General features: G+C 43.2%; 1 protein-coding gene across 5 annotated transcripts in view; it reads left to right on the top strand.

The window, feature by feature from the left end:
- LOC138288114 (NLR family CARD domain-containing protein 3-like) overlaps positions 1–27,215 on the top strand; it is a 497,028-nt gene that overhangs the window by 59,625 nt on the left and 410,188 nt on the right. For 4 of the 5 annotated variants that reach the window (XM_069229362.1, XM_069229365.1, XM_069229363.1 and 1 more), the window contains one exon: positions 4,106–4,450. The exons of the other annotated variant lie outside the window; for it this stretch is intronic. In XM_069229362.1, coding sequence (XP_069085463.1) covers positions 4,106–4,450 — 345 coding nt within the window. The remainder of the gene's footprint in view (positions 1–4,105; positions 4,451–27,215) is intronic. 5 annotated transcript variants of the gene reach the window in all.

Consider the following 27,215-nt stretch of genomic DNA (forward strand, 5'->3'; position numbering starts at 1 on the left):
GATCTCCACATCATAATCTGCTCTGCTGATCAACGTCGATTGAAAAACACGAGCAGGCTAAGCCACGGTTAAAAATAGTAAAAACCCTAAACCGCTTGCATTTGTGTATCCAGCCGATTTCACAATCGCGAGGCATCACTCGGGTGTCGAAGACAAAAATATCTCTCTGTTGAGGTAGGCAAAATTGGGTAATTATTATAGGCAGAACTAAAAGTCTCCTAATCACGTCAATATTTTATTATGAAAACAATCTAGGTACTTCAAAAGACATTCACCGCAAATACTAGAAACTTTCCACTAAACACCTGCGGTCATCCTTTCACAACAGTTGGTTACAGGGATACGTCGCTCGTTATAAAAACAAATAATTCCAGCCCATGTTCACTCGGCTTTGGCTAATACAGCAACGTAGCATCGCATAGGGTGCTACTCAAAGGCAACGCATGAGAGACAATCAACAGTGTGCAAGAAAAACACAAATACATAAGTCGACAGTCCTCCGAGCGAAAATGGTTTATGTTCACACGCCAGCAGGGGGTGATAAGATGCTCATCCTGCACACGGTATCACACAATCCAATGCCTCAACTGTAGAGAAAGAAATATGTTTCAAGAGTCGACAACGTAAAAACAGCGGCTTACGATAAACACAGACACAACAATGAACGAGGCGCCGAGGGCACGTGAACATCTGCAAGCCACTGGTAAATGCACTGCTTCTGGATGCTGCCAAGGTCTCCCCGGGGAATCCCCGGCCCTGTGTGCGCTGCTGAAGGAGAGAGAATGGTAAACACAAGCATTTACAAAGCAACGGGTCTCGCGTTTGCTCATGTTAGAGCTGATTGCGTTGTAAACTCCTAACCCGAATTTTCACCTATAGGGCAAAAGTGCATTTATGTACATAACCCGAAAAAGTGAAATTAGCAATGTAAAGCGCTTGACTTCTGCCAAGCGAGATCGTGCTCGTAAATTAGAGAAAAAGAAGTCCACGAGCCCGATGGAAAACAGCGAGCCTCGCATGTTTTCTGTACTTGGTCGCTGCGCTCGAGGAGGACTAGCCACCGGAAAAGGCATGACATATGCGTGCCTTCGACTAATGAAAGCAAGCAGATTTTATTAGGCAAGCCCACGAACCAATAAAAAACACTGACGTGAAGTTGACAGGGCTCCGAGCCCTTTTCTAAATACTAAAGCGTCTCGCTGCGATACGCATGCACAAGCGCATGCAACGCAGGCTCGACCCTAAAAAGTACCTCTTCCCGTTGCTGGTGCCTCCTGTCGCCCGCTCCACTTCCAGCATTCACGGGGACACTCACACAGGCTCCCCAGCAATCCTTGCGCTGCTTTCATAGCATGAAAGGGGCATCAGGATTGGTCTGAGCAGCTTGGACTGCCGCTCAGACACTGCCCTGGGGTCTGTGCAGTTTCTCCAGCCCAACTGTTGAACACAGCCAGGTTGGAGAAACTTAAGTGGGCATGTATGTTTGGCCGACCTAAGATGGCCGGACAAACACACATGCGCACTCAGGTGCACTCTCTCCTCCTCCTACCTCCCGTGGCCCAGCCCACCCCTCCCATCAAATGCTGCTGGCTGATCCAGCAGCTGAAAGATAAATCGATAAAGAAATATTGTTTTATTTTTCAGCTTCTGACTTAGCCAGAGGGGTGATGCTCCTTCGCCATTGCGAAGGAGCCACCCTGGCCATTATCATGCTGATAATGATTAAGCCCTCACAGAAGAGGATGACTCTGAGGCTGAACCTTCTTCCCCCTGGTAATACTGATGCTATATTTATTTACAAAATGCAAGTGGCCTCAATACTTCTCCAGACATGGACATCCCCTGTCTCTCTGGTCCTCCTTTAGAAGTCTCTTCATTCACCACAGTGGTACTAAAAGCAACAGAAATGCTAGAGTTAACCTTGCCTTCTGTGGAGAATACATCTAACATCTTGAAAGAAATATTGTAACCAGCTACTTCAGCTTCTGAGTCTTTGCTCCCCTTCAGCAAGGCTGTTCTAGAACCAATCATTGTTGCATGGGAGAAATGTTTTCTGGGCTCAGCAATCCATAGACAAAGTTCAACACAACATAGAATTTTTAGAGTCCGTAGACAAATGTCCGGACAACATTGATTTGCAATGGGTAACTCACAATTTCTGTTACCACATCCTTTACTGTAAAGTCTGGTGGTCTAAGCTTGAATCCAAATGCCTTCTAGGTTGCAGGTTAAATACAAGAAATCCACATTAGTCTACACAAAATGAGCTCTATTCTTGTCCACTCCTAGCACAGGAGAGGATCCATTCCACAAACCCTGGCTGATATTCCTTCTCCAGGGTTCTGTGAATTCATGGCTGCAATGGCTAGCTTTAGATCTGACTTGTGTGGTCTTCTCAGACACTGGAAGATATGCAGAAGAAAAATTAAGTAGAGAGGGTGTCCTGTAAGAAGCACTGTCAAACCAGTGTTTCTTACAGGACTGAGAAGTTCACACTAGGAAATGATGGGCTCCATTAAAAACAGGCCACACATCTATATCCTCGTGCAGGAATTTGTAAGAATGGTCTTTAATTTCTCCTACTGTTTGTAAATAAGAAATTAACCTATGTTGTAAACCATTAGTGCCTTTATTTTTAGTTTAGTTTTACTAGTTTTGTTGAGTATCTCTGTGTTACCTTATGGACCCTTCAGAGTGCCAAATGCCAAAGCACTAGTCTTGAATGTAAAACTGTCTGTCTCAAACCTTGCTAGTTCCCTAGCCCCCGCACCAAACCATGTATCCAGTTAACTATCCATCTTATACTGCATGGCTCACACTATAGGATGTAAGAGTTCCAAAGCAGAAAGAGGATGACACACTAAAGTTACCTGACCTTAAGATGAAATATGGGAGAAACTAGCAGGTGAAGCTTTTCAGAAATTAACTTCCTATCTGAGTGTCAAGTCCAGCTTGTTCCAAATTGTTACCTCCAGTGCCCTAATCATCTGCAGCCTAAAAGTAATTGAAATGGGGTAAAAAGAGAAGAAAATAAAAGTGAATAATCATAGAGTGAGGAAGTCTAAAGCCTTGCTACATTTCGAGCAATATTTGCACAGACATAAGAGGTTATTTAGAGTTTGGTGGAGCGGGATTTACGGTGCCTCACCCTGCCAGATTTGTGGTTATCTGTCCCTTTAAGAGGAGGGAGAACCAATAGCCGTTAGTCAGTGGAGCCTCAGGCAACTCTGCTGGTAGAAACTCCTGACTCGGCAGCCTGGCCAACACTGGACTGCCAGGTCTTAGTCAGTGGTGTAAAGCAAAATGATGGGCCCTCCTTTCAGAATGTGATCTGGGGCCCGTCGTCTTCCAGGTCACACAGATATTCATTGGTTCAGTGGGGGCTCCCTGAAGGGATGGAGCTCTCCTACGCTGCAGGAGCCTGTCCAGGAAAGCAGAGTGACTTTCCCAAGCGTTTAACTATTTCTTATTCATGCCAATCCACACATTCTGCAAGGCATGCAACGGCATGGCTTAAGGGCTGAGGGTGTCCCCTCCAAATCAAGGAATCCTAGGGTTCCCCATACTGCGGGGGCTGCAGGGGCCTCTGTTATACCCCTGGTCATAGTGGCAGTCACCACCCTATCTAGGGCAGGAACTCGTTCACTTTTTTTTCCTTACCAGGACCGCCATGCCAGACAAAGCTGTCCCTCTGCATCAGAGACATTTGCATTCTGCTTCGAAGAAAAAAAAAACGTTTTGCAACTTAAAAGAGGATGCCGAGCAGGCCTTTTCAACATGGCAGCCCATTCATTATTCAATAGTAATGAAAGTGCACCATTTTTATTAGCGGATGCACTTTCTTTGGAGAGATGCCGCAGGCAGGTGGAGATCTCTAAATATAGTGACCAGTTCTGAGCTGATCTGGTGGAATGGTGTGAACAATCCCTCACATATATAATAAATGTTGAATTTTCACATAATTAAACGGGCTAAAGGAGTGTGGTAGAGAAAGCAAAATAATATATCTTACAAATAACTTTAAAACGACTAGAGATGCATACATCAAATGAGAACATTATTTGACATTTCTCCATCTTATAACAAATGTTTGTTGTTTTGATAGGCCACCGCGTTTCAGTAATGAGAGCAGTTTTACACAAAGATGTGGTGCTCCGCTGCCAAGGGGGCTACAGTGGAGACTTCGCATTGGAATATCTTGTTATCAATTGGCAGCGCTCTGAAAATGATGCAGTTGTGCACAGCTTCTTTCATGGAGGAGACCAGCTTCAGTATCAGGAAAAGGACTTCAAAGGGCGGACACAGCTATTCCCTGAAAAGTTTCACGACGGAAATGCGTCTCTGTTACTGAAAGATGTGCGAGTATCTGACGCTGGGAATTACACCTGCCATTACATAATGTATGACACAGACGGCAACACACCTCAAGGAGTTGTGCTTTACGTGCAGAGTAAGTACATTCTTGTCAATCTGATGTTTCGATTTGTTTGGTGGGGAATCAAGATGATTTGTGCGTAATCATTTAGTTAGTGAACGCCCTTAGATAAACTGCATCACCACTATATGAAGAACATGTGGAATATTTTGTAAGGGTTTTATTTTTGAAATATGTGGAATTTTATACTTTTCTGACTGTTATTGATCTAAGTTGGGAAAGCTGCAAAAGTAGTGGTTGTGCCAGGGGCGCAACTAGACCCAAACTTCGAAGGGGGCTAACGCTTAGGCCATTGGTGGCAAAGCCATCTTCAAACCTGAATCAAAATCAATTGTGGGGGCCCCATTCACTCTTCTGGTACAATGCATGATATCACGTGGCTGGTCTCAATGAACCATTGCTAGTAACACAATTTAATCGCACTGGGCTGTAGCATTGGTCTTAGCATAACAACCCCTACAATGGGTTTACAGTTCACCCTCAAGACATTTTGGAAGGATCAAGAACGAATGTTGCTTTCTTGTAGTACTTATTAAGCCATTAGACATGGTAAGATGCAGAATTTCAGGTTCTAGTTTCTGGGACAAACAGCATCTGATGGTCCATTCTGTAACACACACTTCCATTTCCATTAGTCTCAAACTAATCAGGCTTAAAACCGGTACATACAAAATATTTGGGTGCCCACCACCAAATTAAGCTTTGCAAAAATGGCATTGGTTATGCACAATGTTGTAGGTATTGTTCTGTTCATATTGTTTTTACCAGCATACAATACCAACTCATAATTTGCAGGACAGAGTTAATACATTAATCAACTGTGTTGTAGTCAGTAGGAAGAATGTTTCATGTCCGACCTCAATAACAAACAGAATGTTGAAAAATTAACACCACATTCGGAAATTTGGAAAATACTGATTATATAAATAATTATGAAAACAGAAACTGAGCGTAATATGCCAGCGCTATACAGCACTATACAGAATCAATACCAAAACTTGCACCATACTCATAAGCACTGGTAGTTACAGAATATTTAATAGAGCAACACCATTCTCACTTTTATTTCTCTAGTATGATTGGCATTCTAGCTTCAACCATGATAAACTGAAATCCTTCACAACCATTTCTAACAAAACAATTTTTTTTGTAAAAAAGCTATCTTTTAAATCTTAGCATGATGTGTAGTATGGCATCATGGATTAAAGTTCATTCTCTATAGCTGTTACATTGCTGGTTCTTTTGGTCATGCAACAAACTAACCTAGCATACTCAATTAAGTCTTGACCGAGGATAACCATTTAACTCCTTCACCCCCCACCTTCAGCAAAAATGTCCAATAAGAGACAGGAATGATGCAACGATAATTTGTTAAACAGCAACCTAATTTTGGCTGTGCGCTCCTCAAAAGGAACTTACTTGCAGCTCAACGCAGTGATAGGGCACTCTTTGATGGCAGCTCCTGGTGGTGCAATAAGGCAGTAGCACATCACTTATGAAGCTTTTAAATAAACTCATTGGGGGTCCATAGAAAACTCTTAAGCAAATTCACCAATATTAACAACATATGACATGATTTCATGCATGTTATGGCTTGCATAGCTATGTTTTCTATTGGAAAATCATCTCAGCTAGTTTGCTTAAATACTTTTAAACGTTTCTTTCTTTCATATTGTAGCCTGTTCCCACTGTAACACTAACGTTCATAGACACATTGTTTTTGATGAAAGAAGTAGATTAAAAAAGATGAATGAAGTATTAGGGGCCAGAGGTTAAAAAATAATTTGTGATTTTTGCTTAATCACAATTTTTCCTTATGTAAGAAAACTTTATACTGTTAAATAACAATTCCTGACGGGTCGCATATTGACCTGCAGCTTGAAAATTAATGAGATAGGTCGCAGTTTGCGACCCATGAGGACTGATAACCATCATTGGAATGGTGGCCTGCAGAGGTCAGCAGATCACTGTGTTTGTGATTGCTTTTAAAGAAAGCAATCTTTTTCTTTTAAATGTAGCCCATGCATCCCATTTTCCTTAGAAAAAAGAAAATGAAACTTAAGTTTAATTTTTAAAGAGTAGGCATGGGACAACTGCCTGCTCTTAAAAATATTTTTGTGTGCATTCTCAAAGAAGAAGGGGTCTCGTGGAAAACCCTTTTTGTTTGCAAATGGGTTACCACCTCCTTCAATGAGGTGTAAAATATTAATGTTTTGCAACTGGAATTTGGTCACAAAACATTAATACATACCCCTGCAGTTTAGTATTTGGACAGGAATTCTTAAACACGCCTTTCCAAATACCGAATCGCATAACCAAACTGTAATTCAGAAACAAGTTAATGAATCCCAATTTGACATTTGTACATTGTGAAATGCTTTTTTCCAATCTCTAATGGAATGATTCTCAGAACTGAGCCATTTGTGATCTCAAAAAATGCTTCCACAGATCGCCAATAGGTTGGTGCTCCTATTGCATTTATATGGCGCTTACCATCCCTGATGATACGTTAAACTGCTTTACAGTGAATAGCAAACTACTCCGGGAAACCAAGGTTAACAGTTAGTCAAGTGGAATATCAGTTATTAGGTTTAGGCTTCTGCATTCAGAGAAATAGTTCTATGCATTCATTTTCGGTTCTTTTTTATAAATCAAATGGAATAAGATAATAACGTTTGTAAGGGCTTTGTGGCATCAAGCAAGTGATTGAAGAGATGAACAGAGTGCCTAGAAGGGACTAGTTATTATTAGGTTTTAGAGAGAGGTGGTTTTGTGATCTGTGGAATGGGGTAAAACACGGTAGCAGAGATTCTAGTGCATGCTACACTAGATTTTGGAATTTTACAGCGATGTAATTTTCAATTTGACTGCCATCAACTTAGTGAAACCCATTTCAATAATCTTAGAAGGATGAAAGACTGGGATGTCCCTGAAGGGATTCATAAGGCACATTACTGGTCATTATACCCATACCACATACACAAACATGCACTTATGTATTATAGGTGGACAAGCTACTGAAACCTCAGGCCAGGCTAGAGTCTGGCTGTGGCTCAGTAACAGGTCCTATTGGAACCTTAAGCCCACCAGGAGCCAAGCTTTCATATGGCTTCTTCCTCCCTCCTTCTATCTGGGATATGGAGTTAAGGCCAGAGCTGCCAACTATGGAGCCCGAGAACCAGGTTCTACCCCAAGCATTTGCTCAACATCATGTGATCCTGGGCAAATCACTTAATCTCCCCTGCTTACAACAAATGCATGTGACCTTGTATAATGCAACTGATGGTCATGTAAAGCAGCAATACTGTTTCGTCGAGTTTGTGCTATATTTTAAAAAACTAAGGCAGAATTCACTTAGAGTTAAAAACAAAGGAGGAAAAGCAAATAGATAACGTATTTACTTACTGATTTTTATAACCTGGATAAATCACAGCTTCCCTGCTTAAAGTGTTCTATCTTAGACAAATATTTTATTTCACCAAATCTCTTTTTTACTTTGATATCACATATGAAAGCACTTTCAAATATGTGAGTCACTTTTAATAAATACTTCTCAGTGCAGTGCTATAATGTGCCCTAATAATGTCAAAGCTTCCACGTGATAAAGAAATACACATTATTGAACTTTGAAGAGACTTTGGGCCTGGTTTAGATCTTGGCGGTGATACCACCAAGCCACATTGGTGGCGAACCCGAAAAGACTGTGTTTCACCTGCCGTATTTAGATGTTACAGTTCTGCAAGCGGATTGAATGGCGACGGATTGCTGACAGAGGAAGACAGCAGTAGGACTTAATGGACTTCGTACAGGGGAAATGAAATAGAGGTAAGTCACACATACACACACACACACATACTGTCCCTTAGCCACATGTGTACCCCTGCACTACACAACACTCCATAAACACACAATAACCCTTTGCTATTTCAACACAACAGAACCAGTATTCGCCGAATACACACATTGCCATACATCCATGCGACAACATACACACACTGTTGACACTGCACCAACACATGATACAACAACCAACACAACTACACACTCAGCTACACAAACACACTCAGCTACACAAACACACTCACACACAAGCGCAACTACACACAGCACGACAATGTCCGCCACACAACAACAACACTCACCTGAATGTGTCACATGGCAACACAACAACATCAGTATCACATGCAAGGTACACACATACAGACACCCACACCACCCACTCTAGCTCCCTTCATCTCAAACAGCCTATCACCCCGACCCCACACACATGTACTGACTCACACAACAAATAGCACAAACCTACCTGTACAGGTCCTCTTGCAATGCATACACGTGGTCAATGTGATGCCAGCATTCATTTTGCAATAAATAATGCACCATAATGACAGTTGTGTATGCGTGTTGTGCCATTGTGTCCCCAGCCATCTGTGACACCATTGTGTACCCCACATATGCATTTTACAGTAATTTAAAAAAAATTATGTAACATGTAGATGCCTGCAGTGGCCCCGGCCTCCCATACAGTGCCCACCTAATGTACCCTGACAATGCGGCGTCCCTACTTTCTAGTCAGGCAACGGGGTGTTTTTTCAGTGGGTCAGTGGCTGCAGTGACAGCAGGTCTTGTTCAGTCATGTCCAGTCGAAGACGGGGTGGAATGGGGGAAAAAGTGAGTTTTCACCCCTTTGACCCCCATTCCTCCAACTCAAACATGGAGGTCGGACCAACACTTTCTTACTGTCGGTAAGGCACATCCAAATCTGCACGGCGGGAAGGGTGTATGGGGTTCCACCACCAGCCACTTTTCCCCCTTCCACCGTCGACACGGGCGGTGTTTCATGCCAGAGACGGCGGTTCCAATGCAGGCTTTTGTCTAGGGACCGCCAACATCTAAATACGGCGGGTGGATCGTCACTGCAGCGGAAGGGTTTTCAGTCAAAAAGTCAACGGCGGGAACATTACCGCCAAGATTTCACACACAACATTTAGCTTGCTTTGTTGTGTTTTTCTATGCAGATATCTCGATTAGGCAGAAAGTTCAGGGAGCACGGGGGGCATAACAGGGAGCCATTCAAAGAGACTATGAAGGGTGGATGAGCTGTAAAGGGCCCCTAGAAGATAGGTCAAAGTAGCTCCATTGGTGAGATAGCATTTGACGTCTTGACTGTCAAGCTCAGCCCAGTCTACGGAGGCTGAGGATTGGAGCGAGGAGATAAAGACCTTTCAGCCAAATGGGTGTTTGCGCGCCTGGGTTGTGGGGTTATTGTATCGCACAGATGATGGGCGGCTTATGTGACTGGAAAAGGATATATGCTTATCGAAATGCTGAAAACATACAGTTGACATGGCTCCAAAGATGAGTGTTTGTATTCCACAATTAGTGTGAAAATAAAGAAGCAAATTACGTTTTTGTTTTTGACTAATAATTGTAAATAGTTTTAAACTACGGTATTAGTTTCCAGGCCGTGAAAACACCACATCTCTACAAGGAAAGTATAGTTCTAGTGCTTAAAATTACCTTGCTGACCATTTGCGTTGGGAAGTTAGTTGAGAATTCGATGGATAATTAAATCACGTGTGCATAAAATATAAATTCAAGCTATTCCAGCCGGCTGCCGAGACCTCAGCACAGAGAATGACTTTGATCAAATAACTGCTGGCAAGAAAAGGCTTTGAAATTTATTTTAAGTGTATTTGTTTCTAGCACCCAGCCACCCTTCTGGGTAATTGTTTGCGTAATAGCTAAATTAATAATACATAAAAATAAGCAGGATATTGAAGTGGCGAAAGCTTTTCCACCAAGCCAGATTTATTTAAATGTTGATGCCTTTAATTTATATTCCCCTATTTCCTTCACACTTTGAACTGCACTACGTTACGTTATATATTTGCAAATTGTAATTTTTTAATCACATGAGCTGTCATCAATAAGAGCTATCTAAGGATTGAATTGCATTTCTCAGAATGCTGATGAAGCGGTGGGAGAGCAGGGATAAGAGCTTTAGGTCACAGTGAATGGATATGAGCTGAGAGTGATCAGAAGTGAAAACGGTTTTATTTGGCCAGGTTATGTGAGAAGGCAAGGCCCCGAAGAAGGGAGTTTCAGAGGATAGTTGTGCTTATTGAGAATAAATCACACCACATAAGGGAGTGTGTGCGCTTCTCAGAGGCAGATGGGAGTGGTGAACGGTCCATTGTCTGGATGCTGGTGAGCGGTGAGTCGGTGGCTATAAGTGTTGTATGAACGCAGTAATATAAGAAATATTTATTATGTTGGTAGTGCCTGGTGGATAGGCCAGATAATTCATCGTAGGCAAGGTGCTGGCAAGAATATACAGAGACTGGTGTGGGAGGGACAGGCTTAGGTTGCCATTGTAGTTGCGATTGAAACTTTCGAGTTTGTAGCTGTTGGAATAGTTCATGTCAGGTCATTAAATGCTAGATTATGTGGTGTAAAGACAGTGGTGGCAAAGGACGGAATACGTGTCTGAGGCAGATGCTCAGGAGAGAAGAGGAGCATTGATAGATGATATCACCATGTGTTAGGTGTTATATTTTGGTTGTAATTATTAGCATGACATATGTGAAGTTCTAATGTTGCTTAGAGACACAGAAGGTTCTAAAACAGAAAGGATAGGGATCTGCCAGAGGTTGGCTGTGTGTATGACTTGCTCTTGTATAAAGTCCTCATACTTAATTCGGCCAGGACCTCATCTTAAAATTGGTAAGAAGATTGGATATGCTCAGCACAATTAATTGTAAAACTTTATCCCTTGACACTGCCTGTTTCCATTCTTGTTGTGAAATTGCACCTTTAGACACATCTTCTACACTAGCCATAACCCAATCTCCAACAGCTTCGGGTTCCCCTTCACTTTGAAAAGGCAGTTGAGACAAACAATCTGCATTTACATTCTTCGTGCCTGGGACATTCATTTTAAAATTGTACTCCTGTAACCGAAATAACCACTTAGCAGTTCTGGGGCTTGCTCTTGCTGCTCCAATTGTGGAAAATAGATCTACTAGTGGTTTATGATCCGTGAGTAACTCGAATGGTGTGCCCCGCACATACATTCTAAAGTGTTGCACTCTCCACCAGCAAGCCCAAGCTTTTTTTTCAATGATGGAGTATATCCCTTCTGCTCCCTTCAGTGTATATGATGCAAAAACACCCACCCTCTCCTTTTAGTTGAATCAGTACAGCCTCCAAGCTGTACATGCTCGCATCCGTTACTACAATAGTCTTATCTTGGGGATTAAAAGGTTTCAAGGTGACTGCTTCAACAATGGCTTTTTTTTAAGTCCTCAAAAGCAGACTGACATTCCTTGGTCAATTCATACGGTACTCCCTTCTTTATTAACACTTGCTGTAGTGAGCTGGTTGGGTGTGTGGTGGACCTGTATGGTGTTGGCACCTTATACCATGTCCAGGCATTAGTGAATGTAGGCAGTGTCTAGGAAGCCAAGTATCTCTAGAGGTAGCTGTGGATGAGCAGCCAAGACATATCTAGGAGACATGCAAAGCTTATGCAATACCACAAAAGTCATACAGTAACTTATCACACATGAAAGAAACCACACAGTGTTACAAAAATGAAGGAACTTTATTATAGTAACACAACACTAGATTACTTAAAGGTTGTCCCCCAACTGGAGGTAAGTATACACTATATGTATGTATTTATATATATATATATATTTATATATGTTCGATGGCATGTGTAGCTGCAGATACACATGCTGTGCATAGTCCGCCGTCTGGTGTTTGGCTCGGAGTGTTACAAGTTGTTTTTCCTTCGAAGAAGTCTTTTCGAGTCACGAGACCGAGGGACTCCTCCCATTTCCATTCCATTGCGCATGGGCGTCGACTCCATCTTAGATTGTTTTTTTTCCGCCATCGGGTTCGGACGTGTTCCTTTTCGCTCCGTGTTTCGGGTCGGAAAGTTAGTTAGAATCTCGGAAAAAATTGTCGGTATTGTTGCGTTCGGTATCGGGTTAGTTAGAACGAATCAACACCGAATTTTGAAGAGCTCCGGTGGCCCTTTGGGGTAATTTCGATCCCCCGTCGGGGCCTGGTCGGCCCGACCGCGTACGACTTCAAGACTGATGGAACGGACCCCATTCCGCTTCTGTCCAAAATGCCATAACAAATATCCGTATACGGATCAGCATCTGGTCTGTAACTTGTGCTTGTCCCCCGAGCACAAGGAGGATACGTGTGAAGCCTGTCGAGCGTTTCGGTCCAGGAAGACGCTGAGAGACCGAAGAGCCAGGAGACTACAAATGGCGTCCACGCCCACAGGTCCACATCGGTTTGAGGAGGAAGAAGAAGAAACTTTCTCCATCCACGAGTCGGATTCCGAAGAACTCGACGCCGAAGAAACGTCAACCGTGAGTAAGACGTCGAAAATTAGGACTCACGAAAAGTCCACAAAAGCCCAGGGGACGCCACCGCCAACAGGCCATGGCTTAACCCAAAAACATGGTGACCGAGCCAAGGCACCGAAAACAGGCATGCTGGTGTCGAAGTCATCCGACTCCGGTCGTGATACCGCCACACAGCAACCTCGGAGCCGAGACAGCGGCTCCGAGAAACCTCGGCACAAAGACGGCGGCACCGAAAAGATTCGGCACCGAGACACCGCGCCGAAGCAAAAGAACATTTCTTCGGAGCCGAAACGAACTTCCGAAAAGGTTTCGGTCCCGAAACACCCAGCCTCGGAGCCGAAAAGTAGTTCCTATACAGAGGAACAAGGGCTAACCACCCAATTACATAGATTTGGAGAGGACCTTCAAACTGTGGAGCCTGACCACACACAAAGAAGGCTTCATATCCATGAAGACACAGGGAAGATAACCACTCTTCCCCCAATCAAGATCAAAAGGAAACTTGCCTTTCAACAAGGGGACAAGCAACCACAGGCGAAGGTGGCAAAGAAAACAACCCCACCACCTTCTCCACCATCAACACATGCATCACCAGCAACCACTCCACCACTAATGTACTCACCAGCTCATACCGCAATGAGTCAGGATGACCCCGATGCCTGGGATCTCTATGATGCTCCAGTGTCTGACAACAGCCCAGACTCTTATCCCACAAAACCTTCGCCACCTGAGGACAGTACATCCTATACACAGGTGGTCGCAAGGGCAGCCGAGTTTCACAATGTCTCACTACATTCGGAACCAATTGAGGATGACTTTCTCTTTAACACCCTATCCTCCACCCATAGCCAGTACCAAAGTCTTCCCATGCTCCCAGGAATGCTAAAACATTCCAAACAAATATTTCAGGATCCAGTTAAAGGCAGAGCCAAACTCCAAGGGTGGAGAAAAAATACAAGCCACCACCCACAGATCCGATATATATTACAACACAACTGACACCGGACTCAGTAGCTGTGGGGGCAGCTCGTAAGAGAGCCAACTCTCATACCTCTGGCGACGCACCACCTCTGGACAAAGAAAGCCGCAAGTTCGATGCTGCTGGTAAAAGGGTTGCAGCACAAGCAGCAAATCAGTGGCGTATTGCCAACTCTCAGGCACTTTTGGCAAGATACGACAGGGCTCATTGGGATGAAATGCAACATTTCATCGAACACTTACCCAAGGAGTTCCAAAAAAGAGCCCAACAGGTGGTGGAAGAGGGACAAAGTATCTTGAACAATCAGATACGGTCTTCCATGGATGCAGCAGACACAGCTGCAAGGACAATAAACACTGCAGTCACAATAAGAAGGCACGCATGGCTGCGCACTTCTGGGTTCAAACCAGAAATCCAACAGGCTGTGCTCAATATTCCGTTTAATGAACAGCAATTGTTTGCGCCGGAGGTAGACACTGCCATTGAAAAACTCAAAAATGACACCGATACAGCCAAGGCCATGGGCGCACTCTACTCCCCGCAGAGCAGAGGCACATTTCGGAAAACACCTTTTAGGGGAGGGTTTCGAGGTCAACCCACAGAAGCCACAACCTCTCAAACAAGACCTACCTACCAAGGGCAATATCAAAGGGGAGGTTTTCGCGGGCAATTTAGAGGGGGCCAATTCCCCAAAAGTTGAGGGAAATTCCAAGGCGCCAAAACCCCTCAAAATAAGCAGTGACTCACAAGTCACACACCCCCATCACATAACACCTGTGGGGGGAAGACTAAGTCAGTTTTACAAACTTTGGGAGGAAATAACAACGGATACTTGGGTCCTAGCAATTATCCAGCATGGTTATTGCATAGAATTTCACCAATTCCCTCCAAACGTCCCACCAAAAACACACAATATGTCAAAACAACATATAGATCTTCTAGGACTAGAAGTTCAAGCACTGCTACAAAAGGACGCAATAGAATTAGTACCAATTCAACAAAAGAACACAGGAGTTTACTCACTGTACTTTCTAATACCCAAAAAGGACAAAACTCTGAGACCAATACTAGATCTCAGAACACTAAACACCTACATCAAATCAGACCACTTTCACATGGTCACGCTACAAGACGTAATCCCACTGCTCAAACAGCAAGACTACATGACAACATTAGATCTAAAAGATGCGTATTTCCATATACCAATACACCCTTCATACAGGAAATACCTAAGGTTTGTATTCCAAGGAATACATTACCAATTCAAAGTGTTACCATTCGGAATAACAACTACGCCAAGAGTTTTTACAAAATGCCTGGCAGTAGTAGCTGCGCATATCAGAAGGCAGCAAATACATGTGTTCCCGTACTTAGACGACTGGTTAATCAAAACCAACACGCTAAAACAGTGCTCACAGCACACAAAATATGTCATACAAACCCTTCACAGACTAGGGTTTTCCATCAACTACGCAAAGTCACACCTTTTACCGTGCCAAACGCAGCAATACTTAGGAGCGACAATCAACACAGTAAAAGGGATTGCCACTCCAAGTCCACAACAAGTGCAAACATTTCACAAAGTAATACAGGTCATGTATCCAACACAAAAGATACAAGTCAGAATGGTAATGAAGCTACTAGGCATGATGTCTTCATGCATAGCCATTGTCCCAAACGCAAGATTACACATGCGGCCCTTACAACAGTGCCTAGCATCACAATGGTCACAGGCACAGGGTCAACTTCTAGATCTGGTGTTGATAGACCGCCAAACATACATCTCGCTTCTATGGTGGAACAGTACAAATTTAAACCAAGGGCGGCCTTTCCAAGACCCAGTGCCACAATACGTCATAACAACAGATGCTTCCATGACAGGGTGGGGAGCACACCTCAATCAACACAGCATCCAAGGACAATGGGACATACATCAGAGACAGTTACACATAAATCACTTGGAAATGTTAGCAGTATTTCTAGCGCTAAAAGCATTTCAACCCATAATAACACAAAAATACATTCTTGTCAAAACAGACAACATGACAACAATGTATTACCTAAACAAACAAGGAGGGACACACTCGACACAGTTGTGCCTCCTAACACAAAAAATATGGCATTGGGCGATTCACAACCACATTCGCCTAATAGCACAATTTATTACAGGGATTCAGAACCAGTTGGCAGACAATCTCTCTCGAGATCACCAACAAACCCACGAATGGGAAATTCACCCCCAAATAATAAACAATTACTTTCAAATTTGGGGGACACCTCAAATAGATCTATTTGCAACAAAGGAAAACTCAAAATGCCAAAACTTCGCATCCAGGTACCCACAAGATCAATCCCAAGGCAATGCTCTATGGATGAACTGGTCAGGGATATTTGCATACGCTTTTCCCCTCTCCCTCTCCTTCCATATGTAGTAAACAGGTTGAGTCAAAACAAACTCAAACTCATACTAATAGCACCAACATGGGCAAGGCAACCTTGGTACACGACACTACTAGACCTGTCAGTAGTACCTCATGTCAAACTACCCAACAAACCAGATCTGTTAACACAGCACAAACAACAGATCAGACATCCAAATCCAACATCTTTGAATCTAGCAATTTGGCTCCTGAAATCCTAGAATTCGGACACTTGCACCTCACACAAGAATGTATGGAGGTCATAAAACAAGCTAGAAAACCTACCACTAGACACTGCTACGCAAACAAGTGGAAAAGATTCGTGTATTACTGCCAGAATAATCAAATTCAGCCATTACACGCATCTCCAAAAGATATAGTAGGATATTTACTACATTTGCAAAAATCAAATCTAGCCTTCTCTTCCATAAAAATACATCTCAGCGCAATTTCAGCTTACCTGCAAATTACTCATTCAACTTCACTATTTAGAATACCAGTCATTAAAGCGTTTATGGAAGGCTTAAAGAGAATCATACCACCAAGAACACCACCTGTTCCTTCATGGAACCTCAACATTGTCTTAACAAGACTCATGGGTCCACCTTTCGAACCCATGCATTCTTGTGAAATGCAATACTTAACGTGGAAAGTTGCATTTTTGATTGCCATCACATCTCTAAGAAGAGTGAGCGAGATTCAAGCATTTACCATACAAGAACCATTTATTCAGATAAATAAAAATAAAGTAGTTCTAAGAACAAATCCTAAATTTTTACCAAAGGTTATCTCACCGTTTCACTTAAATCAAACAGTAGAATTACCAGTGTTCTTCCCACAACCAGATTCTGTAGCTGAAAGAGCACTACATACATTAGACATCAAAAGAGCACTAATGTACTACATTGACAGAACAAAATTAATTAGAAAGACAAAACAACTATTCATTGCCTTTCAAAAACCTCATACAGGAAATCCAATTTCAAAACAAGGCATTGCTAGGTGGATAGTCAAGTGTATTCAAACCTGCTATCTTAAAGCAAAGAGAGAACTGCCTATTACACCAAAGGCACACTCAACCAGAAAGAAAGGTCCTATTGGAACCTTAAGCCCACCAGGAGCCAAGCTTTCATATGGCTTCTTCCTCCCTCCTTGTATCTGGGATATGGAGTTAAGGCCAGAGCTGCCAACTATGGAGCCCGAGAACCAGGTTCTACCCCAAGCATTTGCTCAACATCATGTGATCCTGGGCAAATCACTTAATCTCCCCTGCTTACAACAAATGCATGTGACCTTGTATAATGCAACTGATGGTCATGTAAAGCAGCAATACTGTTTCGTCGAGTTTGTGCTATATTTTAAAAAACTAAGGCAGAATTCACTTAGAGTTAAAAACAAAGGAGGAAAAGCAAATAGATAACGTATTTACTTACTGATTTTTATAACCTGGATAAATCACAGCTTCCCTGCTTAAAGTGTTCTATCTTAGACAAATATTTTATTTCACCAAATCTCTTTTTTACTTTGATATCACATATGAAAGCACTTTCAAATATGTGAGTCACTTTTAATAAATACTTCTCAGTGCAGTGCTATAATGTGCCCTAATAATGTCAAAGCTTCCACGTGATAAAGAAATACACATTATTGAACTTTGAAGAGACTTTGGGCCTGGTTTAGATCTTGGCGGTGATACCACCAAGCCACATTGGTGGCGAACCCGAAAAGACTGTGTTTCACCTGCCGTATTTAGATGTTACAGTTCTGCAAGCGGATTGAATGGCGACGGATTGCTGACAGAGGAAGACAGCAGTAGGACTTAATGGACTTCGTACAGGGGAAATGAAATAGAGGTAAGTCACACATACACACACACACACATACTGTCCCTTAGCCACATGTGTACCCCTGCACTACACAACACTCCATAAACACACAATAACCCTTTGCTATTTCAACACAACAGAACCAGTATTCGCCGAATACACACATTGCCATACATCCATGCGACAACATACACACACTGTTGACACTGCACCAACACATGATACAACAACCAACACAACTACACACTCAGCTACACAAACACACTCAGCTACACAAACACACTCACACACAAGCGCAACTACACACAGCACGACAATGTCCGCCACACAACAACAACACTCACCTGAATGTGTCACATGGCAACACAACAACATCAGTATCACATGCAAGGTACACACATACAGACACCCACACCACCCACTCTAGCTCCCTTCATCTCAAACAGCCTATCACCCCGACCCCACACACATGTACTGACTCACACAACAAATAGCACAAACCTACCTGTACAGGTCCTCTTGCAATGCATACACGTGGTCAATGTGATGCCAGCATTCATTTTGCAATAAATAATGCACCATAATGACAGTTGTGTATGCGTGTTGTGCCATTGTGTCCCCAGCCATCTGTGACACCATTGTGTACCCCACATATGCATTTTACAGTAATTTAAAAAAAATTATGTAACATGTAGATGCCTGCAGTGGCCCCGGCCTCCCATACAGTGCCCACCTAATGTACCCTGACAATGCGGCGTCCCTACTTTCTAGTCAGGCAACGGGGTGTTTTTTCAGTGGGTCAGTGGCTGCAGTGACAGCAGGTCTTGTTCAGTCATGTCCAGTCGAAGACGGGGTGGAATGGGGGAAAAAGTGAGTTTTCACCCCTTTGACCCCCATTCCTCCAACTCAAACATGGAGGTCGGACCAACACTTTCTTACTGTCGGTAAGGCACATCCAAATCTGCACGGCGGGAAGGGTGTATGGGGTTCCACCACCAGCCACTTTTCCCCCTTCCACCGTCGACACGGGCGGTGTTTCATGCCAGAGACGGCGGTTCCAATGCAGGCTTTTGTCTAGGGACCGCCAACATCTAAATACGGCGGGTGGATCGTCACTGCAGCGGAAGGGTTTTCAGTCAAAAAGTCAACGGCGGGAACATTACCGCCAAGATTTCACACACAACATTTAGCTTGCTTTGTTGTGTTTTTCTATGCAGATATCTCGATTAGGCAGAAAGTTCAGGGAGCACGGGGGGCATAACAGGGAGCCATTCAAAGAGACTATGAAGGGTGGATGAGCTGTAAAGGGCCCCTAGAAGATAGGTCAAAGTAGCTCCATTGGTGAGATAGCATTTGACGTCTTGACTGTCAAGCTCAGCCCAGTCTACGGAGGCTGAGGATTGGAGCGAGGAGATAAAGACCTTTCAGCCAAATGGGTGTTTGCGCGCCTGGGTTGTGGGGTTATTGTATCGCACAGATGATGGGCGGCTTATGTGACTGGAAAAGGATATATGCTTATCGAAATGCTGAAAACATACAGTTGACATGGCTCCAAAGATGAGTGTTTGTATTCCACAATTAGTGTGAAAATAAAGAAGCAAATTACGTTTTTGTTTTTGACTAATAATTGTAAATAGTTTTAAACTACGGTATTAGTTTCCAGGCCGTGAAAACACCACATCTCTACAAGGAAAGTATAGTTCTAGTGCTTAAAATTACCTTGCTGACCATTTGCGTTGGGAAGTTAGTTGAGAATTCGATGGATAATTAAATCACGTGTGCATAAAATATAAATTCAAGCTATTCCAGCCGGCTGCCGAGACCTCAGCACAGAGAATGACTTTGATCAAATAACTGCTGGCAAGAAAAGGCTTTGAAATTTATTTTAAGTGTATTTGTTTCTAGCACCCAGCCACCCTTCTGGGTAATTGTTTGCGTAATAGCTAAATTAATAATACATAAAAATAAGCAGGATATTGAAGTGGCGAAAGCTTTTCCACCAAGCCAGATTTATTTAAATGTTGATGCCTTTAATTTATATTCCCCTATTTCCTTCACACTTTGAACTGCACTACGTTACGTTATATATTTGCAAATTGTAATTTTTTAATCACATGAGCTGTCATCAATAAGAGCTATCTAAGGATTGAATTGCATTTCTCAGAATGCTGATGAAGCGGTGGGAGAGCAGGGATAAGAGCTTTAGGTCACAGTGAATGGATAGGAGCTGAGAGTGATCAGAAGTGAAAACGGTTTTATTTGGCCAGGTTATGTGAGAAGGCAAGGCCCCGAAGAAGGGAGTTTCAGAGGATAGTTGTGCTTATTGAGAATAAATCACACCACATAAGGGAGTGTGTGCGCTTCTCAGAGGCAGATGGGAGTGGTGAACGGTCCATTGTCTGGATGCTGGTGAGCGGTGAGTCGGTGGCTATAAGTGTTGTATGAACGCAGTAATATAAGAAATATTTATTATGTTGGTAGTGCCTGGTGGATAGGCCAGATAATTCATCGTAGGCAAGGTGCTGGCAAGAATATACAGAGACTGGTGTGGGAGGGACAGGCTTAGGTTGCCATTGTAGTTGCGATTGAAACTTTCGAGTTTGTAGCTGTTGGAATAGTTCATGTCAGGTCATTAAATGCTAGATTATGTGGTGTAAAGACAGTGGTGGCAAAGGACGGAATACGTGTCTGAGGCAGATGCTCAGGAGAGAAGAGGAGCATTGATAGATGATATCACCATGTGTTAGGTGTTATATTTTGGTTGTAATTATTAGCATGACATATGTGAAGTTCTAATGTTGCTTAGAGACACAGAAGGTTCTAAAACAGAAAGGATAGGGATCTGCCAGAGGTTGGCTGTGTGTATGACTTGCTCTTGTATAAAGTCCTCATACTTAATTCGGCCAGGACCTCATCTTAAAATTGGTAAGAAGATTGGATATGCTCAGCACAATTAATTGTAAAACTTTATCCCTTGACACTGCCTGTTTCCATTCTTGTTGTGAAATTGCACCTTTAGACACATCTTCTACACTAGCCATAACCCAATCTCCAACAGCTTCGGGTTCCCCTTCACTTTGAAAAGGCAGTTGAGACAAACAATCTGCATTTACATTCTTCGTGCCTGGGACATTCATTTTAAAATTGTACTCCTGTAACCGAAATAACCACTTAGCAGTTCTGGGGCTTGCTCTTGCTGCTCCAATTGTGGAAAATAGATCTACTAGTGGTTTATGATCCGTGCGTAACTCGAATGGTGTGCCCCGCACATACATTCTAAAGTGTTGCACTCTCCACCAGCAAGCCCGAGCTTTTTTTTCAATGATGGAGTATATCCCTTCTGCTCCCTTCAGTGTATATGATGCAAAAACACCCACCCTCTCCTTTTAGTTGAATCAGTACAGCCTCCAAGCTGTACATGCTCGCATCCGTTACTACAATAGTCTTATCTTGGGGATTAAAAGGTTTCAAGATGACTGCTTCAACAATGGCTTTTTTTTAAGTCCTCAAAAGCAGACTGACATTCCTTGGTCAATTCATACGGTACTCCCTTCTTTATTAACACTTGCTGTAGTGAGCTGGTTGGGTGTGTGGTGGACCTGTATGGTGTTGGCACCTTATACCATGTCCAGGCATTAGTGAATGTAGGCAGTGTCTAGGAAGCCAAGTATCTCTAGAGGTAGCTGTGGATGAGCAGCCAAGACATATCTAGGAGACATGCAAAGCTTATGCAATACCACAAAAGTCATACAGTAACTTATCACACATGAAAGAAACCACACAGTGTTACAAAAATGAAGGAACTTTATTATAGTAACACAACACTAGATTACTTAAAGGTTGTCCCCCAACTGGAAGTAAGTATACACTATATGTATGTATTTATATATATATATATATATATATATATATATATATATATATATATATATATATATATATATATATATGTTCGATGGCATGTGTAGCTGCAGATACACATGCTGTGCATAGTCCGCCGTCTGGTGTTTGGCTCGGAGTGTTACAAGTTGTTTTTCCTTCGAAGAAGTCTTTTCGAGTCACGAGACCGAGGGACTCCTCCCATTTCCATTCCATTGCGCATGGGCGTCGACTCCATCTTAGATTGTTTTTTTTCCGCCATCGGGTTCGGACGTGTTCCTTTTCGCTCCGTGTTTCGGGTCGGAAAGTTAGTTAGAATCTCGGAAAAAATTGTCGGTATTGTTGCGTTCGGTATCGGGTTAGTTAGAACGAATCAACACCGAATTTTGAAGAGCTCCGGTGGCCCTTTGGGGTAATTTCGATCCCCCGTCGGGGCCTGGTCGGCCCGACCGCGTACGACTTCAAGACTGATGGAACGGACCCCATTCCGCATCTGTCCAAAATGCCATAACAAATATCCGTATACGGATCAGCATCTGGTCTGTAACTTGTGCTTGTCCCCCGAGCACAAGGAGGATACGTGTGAAGCCTGTCGAGCGTTTCGGTCCAGGAAGACGCTGAGAGACCGAAGAGCCAGGAGACTACAAATGGCGTCCACGCCCACAGGTCCACATCGGTTTGAGGAGGAAGAAGAAGAAACTTTCTCCATCCACGAGTCAGATTCCGAAGAACTCGACGCCGAAGAAACGTCAACTGTGAGTAAGACGTCGAAAATTAGGACTCACGAAAAGTCCACAAAAGCCCAGGGGACGCCACCGCCAACAGGCCATGGCTTAACCCAAAAACATGGTGACCGAGCCAAGGCACCGAAAACGGGCATGCTGGTGTCGAAGTCATCCGACTCCGGTCGTGATACCGCCACACAGCAACCTCGGAGCCGAGACAGCGGCTCCGAGAAACCTCGGCACAAAGACGGCGGCACCGAAAAGATTCGGCACCGAGACACCGCGCCGAAGCAAAAGAACATTTCTTCGGAGCCGAAACGAACTTCCGAAAAGGTTTCGGTCCCGAAACACCCAGCCTCGGAGCCGAAAAGTAGTTCCTATACAGAGGAACAAGGGCTAACCACCCAATTACATAGATTTGGAGAGGACCTTCAAACTGTGGAGCCTGACCACACACAAAGAAGGCTTCATATCCATGAAGACACAGGGAAGATAACCACTCTTCCCCCAATCAAGATCAAAAGGAAACTTGCCTTTCAACAAGGGGACAAGCAACCACAGGCGAAGGTGGCAAAGAAAACAACCCCACCACCTTCTCTACCATCAACACATGCATCACCAGCAACCACTCCACCACTAATGTACTCACCAGCTCATACCGCAATGAGTCAGGATGACCCCGATGCCTGGGATCTCTATGATGCTCCAGTGTCTGACAACAGCCCAGACTCTTATCCCACAAAACCTTCGCCACCTGAGGACAGTACATCCTATACACAGGTGGTCGCAAGGGCAGCCGAGTTTCACAATGTCTCACTACATTCGGAACCAATTGAGGATGACTTTCTCTTTAACACCCTATCCTCCACCCATAGCCAGTACCAAAGTCTTCCCATGCTCCCAGGAATGCTAAAACATTCCAAACAAATATTTCAGGATCCAGTTAAAGGCAGAGCCATAACTCCAAGGGTGGAGAAAAAATACAAGCCACCACCCACAGATCCGATATATATTACAACACAACTGACACCGGACTCAGTAGCTGTGGGGGCAGCTCGTAAGAGAGCCAACTCTCATACCTCTGGCGACGCACCACCTCCGGACAAAGAAAGCCGCAAGTTCGATGCTGCTGGTAAAAGGGTTGCAGCACAAGCAGCAAATCAGTGGCGTATTGCCAACTCTCAGGCACTTTTGGCAAGATACGACAGGGCTCATTGGGATGAAATGCAACATTTCATCGAACACTTACCCAAGGAGTTCCAAAAAAGAGCCCAACAGGTGGTGGAAGAGGGACAAAGTATCTTGAACAATCAGATACGGTCTTCCATGGATGCAGCAGACACAGCTGCAAGGACAATAAACACTGCAGTCACAATAAGAAGGCACGCATGGCTGCGCACTTCTGGGTTCAAACCAGAAATCCAACAGGCTGTGCTCAATATGCCGTTTAATGAACAGCAATTGTTTGCGCCGGAGGTAGACACTGCCATTGAAAAACTCAAAAATGACACCGATACAGCCAAGGCCATGGGCGCACTCTACTCCCCGCAGAGCAGAGGCACATTTCGGAAAACACCTTTTAGGGGAGGGTTTCGAGGTCAACCCACAGAAGCCACAACCTCTCAAACAAGACCTACCTACCAAGGGCAATATCAAAGGGGAGGTTTTCGCGGGCAATTTAGAGGGGGCCAATTCCCCAAAAGTCGAGGGAAATTCCAAGGCGCCAAAACCCCTCAAAATAAGCAGTGACTCACAAGTCACACACCCCCATCACATAACACCTGTGGGGGGAAGACTAAGTCAGTTTTACAAACTTTGGGAGGAAATAACAACGGATACTTGGGTCCTAGCAATTATCCAGCATGGTTATTGCATAGAATTTCACCAATTCCCTCCAAACGTCCCACCAAAAACACACAATATGTCAAAACAACATATAGATCTTCTAGGACTAGAAGTTCAAGCACTGCTACAAAAGGACGCAATAGAATTAGTACCAATTCAACAAAAGAACACAGGAGTTTACTCATTGTACTTTCTAATACCCAAAAAGGACAAAACTCTGAGACCAATACTAGATCTCAGAACACTAAACACCTACATCAAATCAGACCACTTTCACATGGTCACGCTACAAGACGTAATCCCACTGCTCAAACAGCAAGACTACATGACAACATTAGATCTAAAAGATGCGTATTTCCATATACCAATACACCCTTCATACAGGAAATACCTAAGGTTTGTATTCCAAGGAATACATTACCAATTCAAAGTGTTACCATTCGGAATAACAACTACGCCAAGAGTTTTTACAAAATGCCTGGCAGTAGTAGCTGCGCATATCAGAAGGCAGCAAATACATGTGTTCCCGTACTTAGACGACTGGTTAATCAAAACCAACACGCTAAAACAGTGCTCACAGCACACAAAATATGTCATACAAACCCTTCACAGACTAGGGTTTTCCATCAACTACGCAAAGTCACACCTTTTACCGTGCCAAACGCAGCAATACTTAGGAGCGACAATCAACACAGTAAAAGGGATTGCCACTCCAAGTCCACAACAAGTTCAAACATTTCACAAAGTAATACAGGTCATGTATCCAACACAAAAGATACAAGTCAGAATGGTAATGAAGCTACTAGGCATGATGTCTTCATGCATAGCCATTGTCCCAAACGCAAGATTACACATGCAGCCCTTACAACAGTGCCTAGCATCACAATGGTCACAGGCACAGGGTCAACTTCTAGATCTGGTGTTGATAGACCGCCAAACATACATCTCGCTTCTATGGTGGAAGAGTACAAATTTAAACCAAGGGCGGCCTTTCCAAGACCCAGTGCCACAATACGTCATAACAACAGATGCTTCCATGACAGGGTGGGGAGCACACCTCAATCAACACAGCATCCAAGGACAATGGGACATACATCAGAGACAGTTACACATAAATCACTTGGAAATGTTAGCAGTATTTCTAGCGCTAAAAGCATTTCAACCCATAATAACACAAAAATACATTCTTGTCAAAACAGACAACATGACAACAATGTATTACCTAAACAAACAAGGAGGGACACACTCGACACAGTTGTGCCTCCTAACACAAAAAATATGGCATTGGGCGATTCACAACCACATTCGCCTAATAGCACAATTTATTACAGGGATTCAGAACCAGTTGGCAGACAATCTCTCTCGAGATCACCAACAAACCCACGAATGGGAAATTCACCCCCAAATAATAAACAATTACTTTCAAATTTGGGGGACACCTCAAATAGATCTATTTGCAACAAAGGAAAACTCAAAATGCCAAAACTTCGCATCCAGGTACCCACAAGATCAATCCCAAGGCAATGCTCTATGGATGAACTGGTCAGGGATATTTGCATATGCTTTTCCCCTCTCCCTCTCCTTCCATATGTAGTAAACAGGTTGAGTCAAAACAAACTCAAACTCATACTAATAGCACCAACATGGGCAAGGCAACCTTGGTACACGACACTACTAGACCTGTCAGTAGTACCTCATGTCAAACTACCCAACAAACCAGATCTGTTAACACAGCACAAACAACAGATCAGACATCCAAATCCAACATCTTTGAATCTAGCAATTTGGCTCCTGAAATCCTAGAATTCGGACACTTGCACCTCACACAAGAATGTATGGAGGTCATAAAACAAGCTAGAAAACCTACCACTAGACACTGCTACGCAAACAAGTGGAAAAGATTCGTGTATTACTGCCAGAATAATCAAATTCAGCCATTACACGCATCTCCAAAAGATATAGTAGGATATTTACTACATTTGCAAAAATCAAATCTAGCCTTCTCTTCCATAAAAATACATCTCAGCGCAATTTCAGCTTACCTGCAAATTACTCATTCAACTTCACTATTTAGAATACCAGTCATTAAAGCGTTTATGGAAGGCTTAAAGAGAATCATACCACCAAGAACACCACCTGTTCCTTCATGGAACCTCAACATTGTCTTAACAAGACTCATGGGTCCACCTTTCGAACCCATGCATTCTTGTGAAATGCAATACTTAACGTGGAAAGTTGCATTTTTGATTGCCATCACATCTCTAAGAAGAGTGAGCGAGATTCAAGCATTTACCATACAAGAACCATTTATTCAGATAAATAAAAATAAAGTAGTTCTAAGAACAAATCCTAAATTTTTACCAAAGGTTATCTCACCGTTTCACTTAAATCAAACGGTAGAATTACCAGTGTTCTTCCCACAACCAGATTCTGTAGCTGAAAGAGCACTACATACATTAGACATCAAAAGAGCACTAATGTACTACATTGACAGAACAAAATTAATTAGAAAGACAAAACAACTATTCATTGCCTTTCAAAAACCTCATACAGGAAATCCAATTTCAAAACAAGGCATTGCTAGGTGGATAGTCAAGTGTATTCAAACCTGCTATCTTAAAGCAAAGAGAGAACTGCCTATTACACCAAAGGCACACTCAACCAGAAAGAAAGGAACTACCATGGCCTTTCTAGGAAATATTCCAATGAACGAAATATG

The sequence above is a fragment of the Pleurodeles waltl genome, chromosome 4_1 (genome assembly GCF_031143425.1).
Source record: "Pleurodeles waltl isolate 20211129_DDA chromosome 4_1, aPleWal1.hap1.20221129, whole genome shotgun sequence".
NCBI classification, from domain to species: Eukaryota; Metazoa; Chordata; class Amphibia; order Caudata; family Salamandridae; genus Pleurodeles; species Pleurodeles waltl.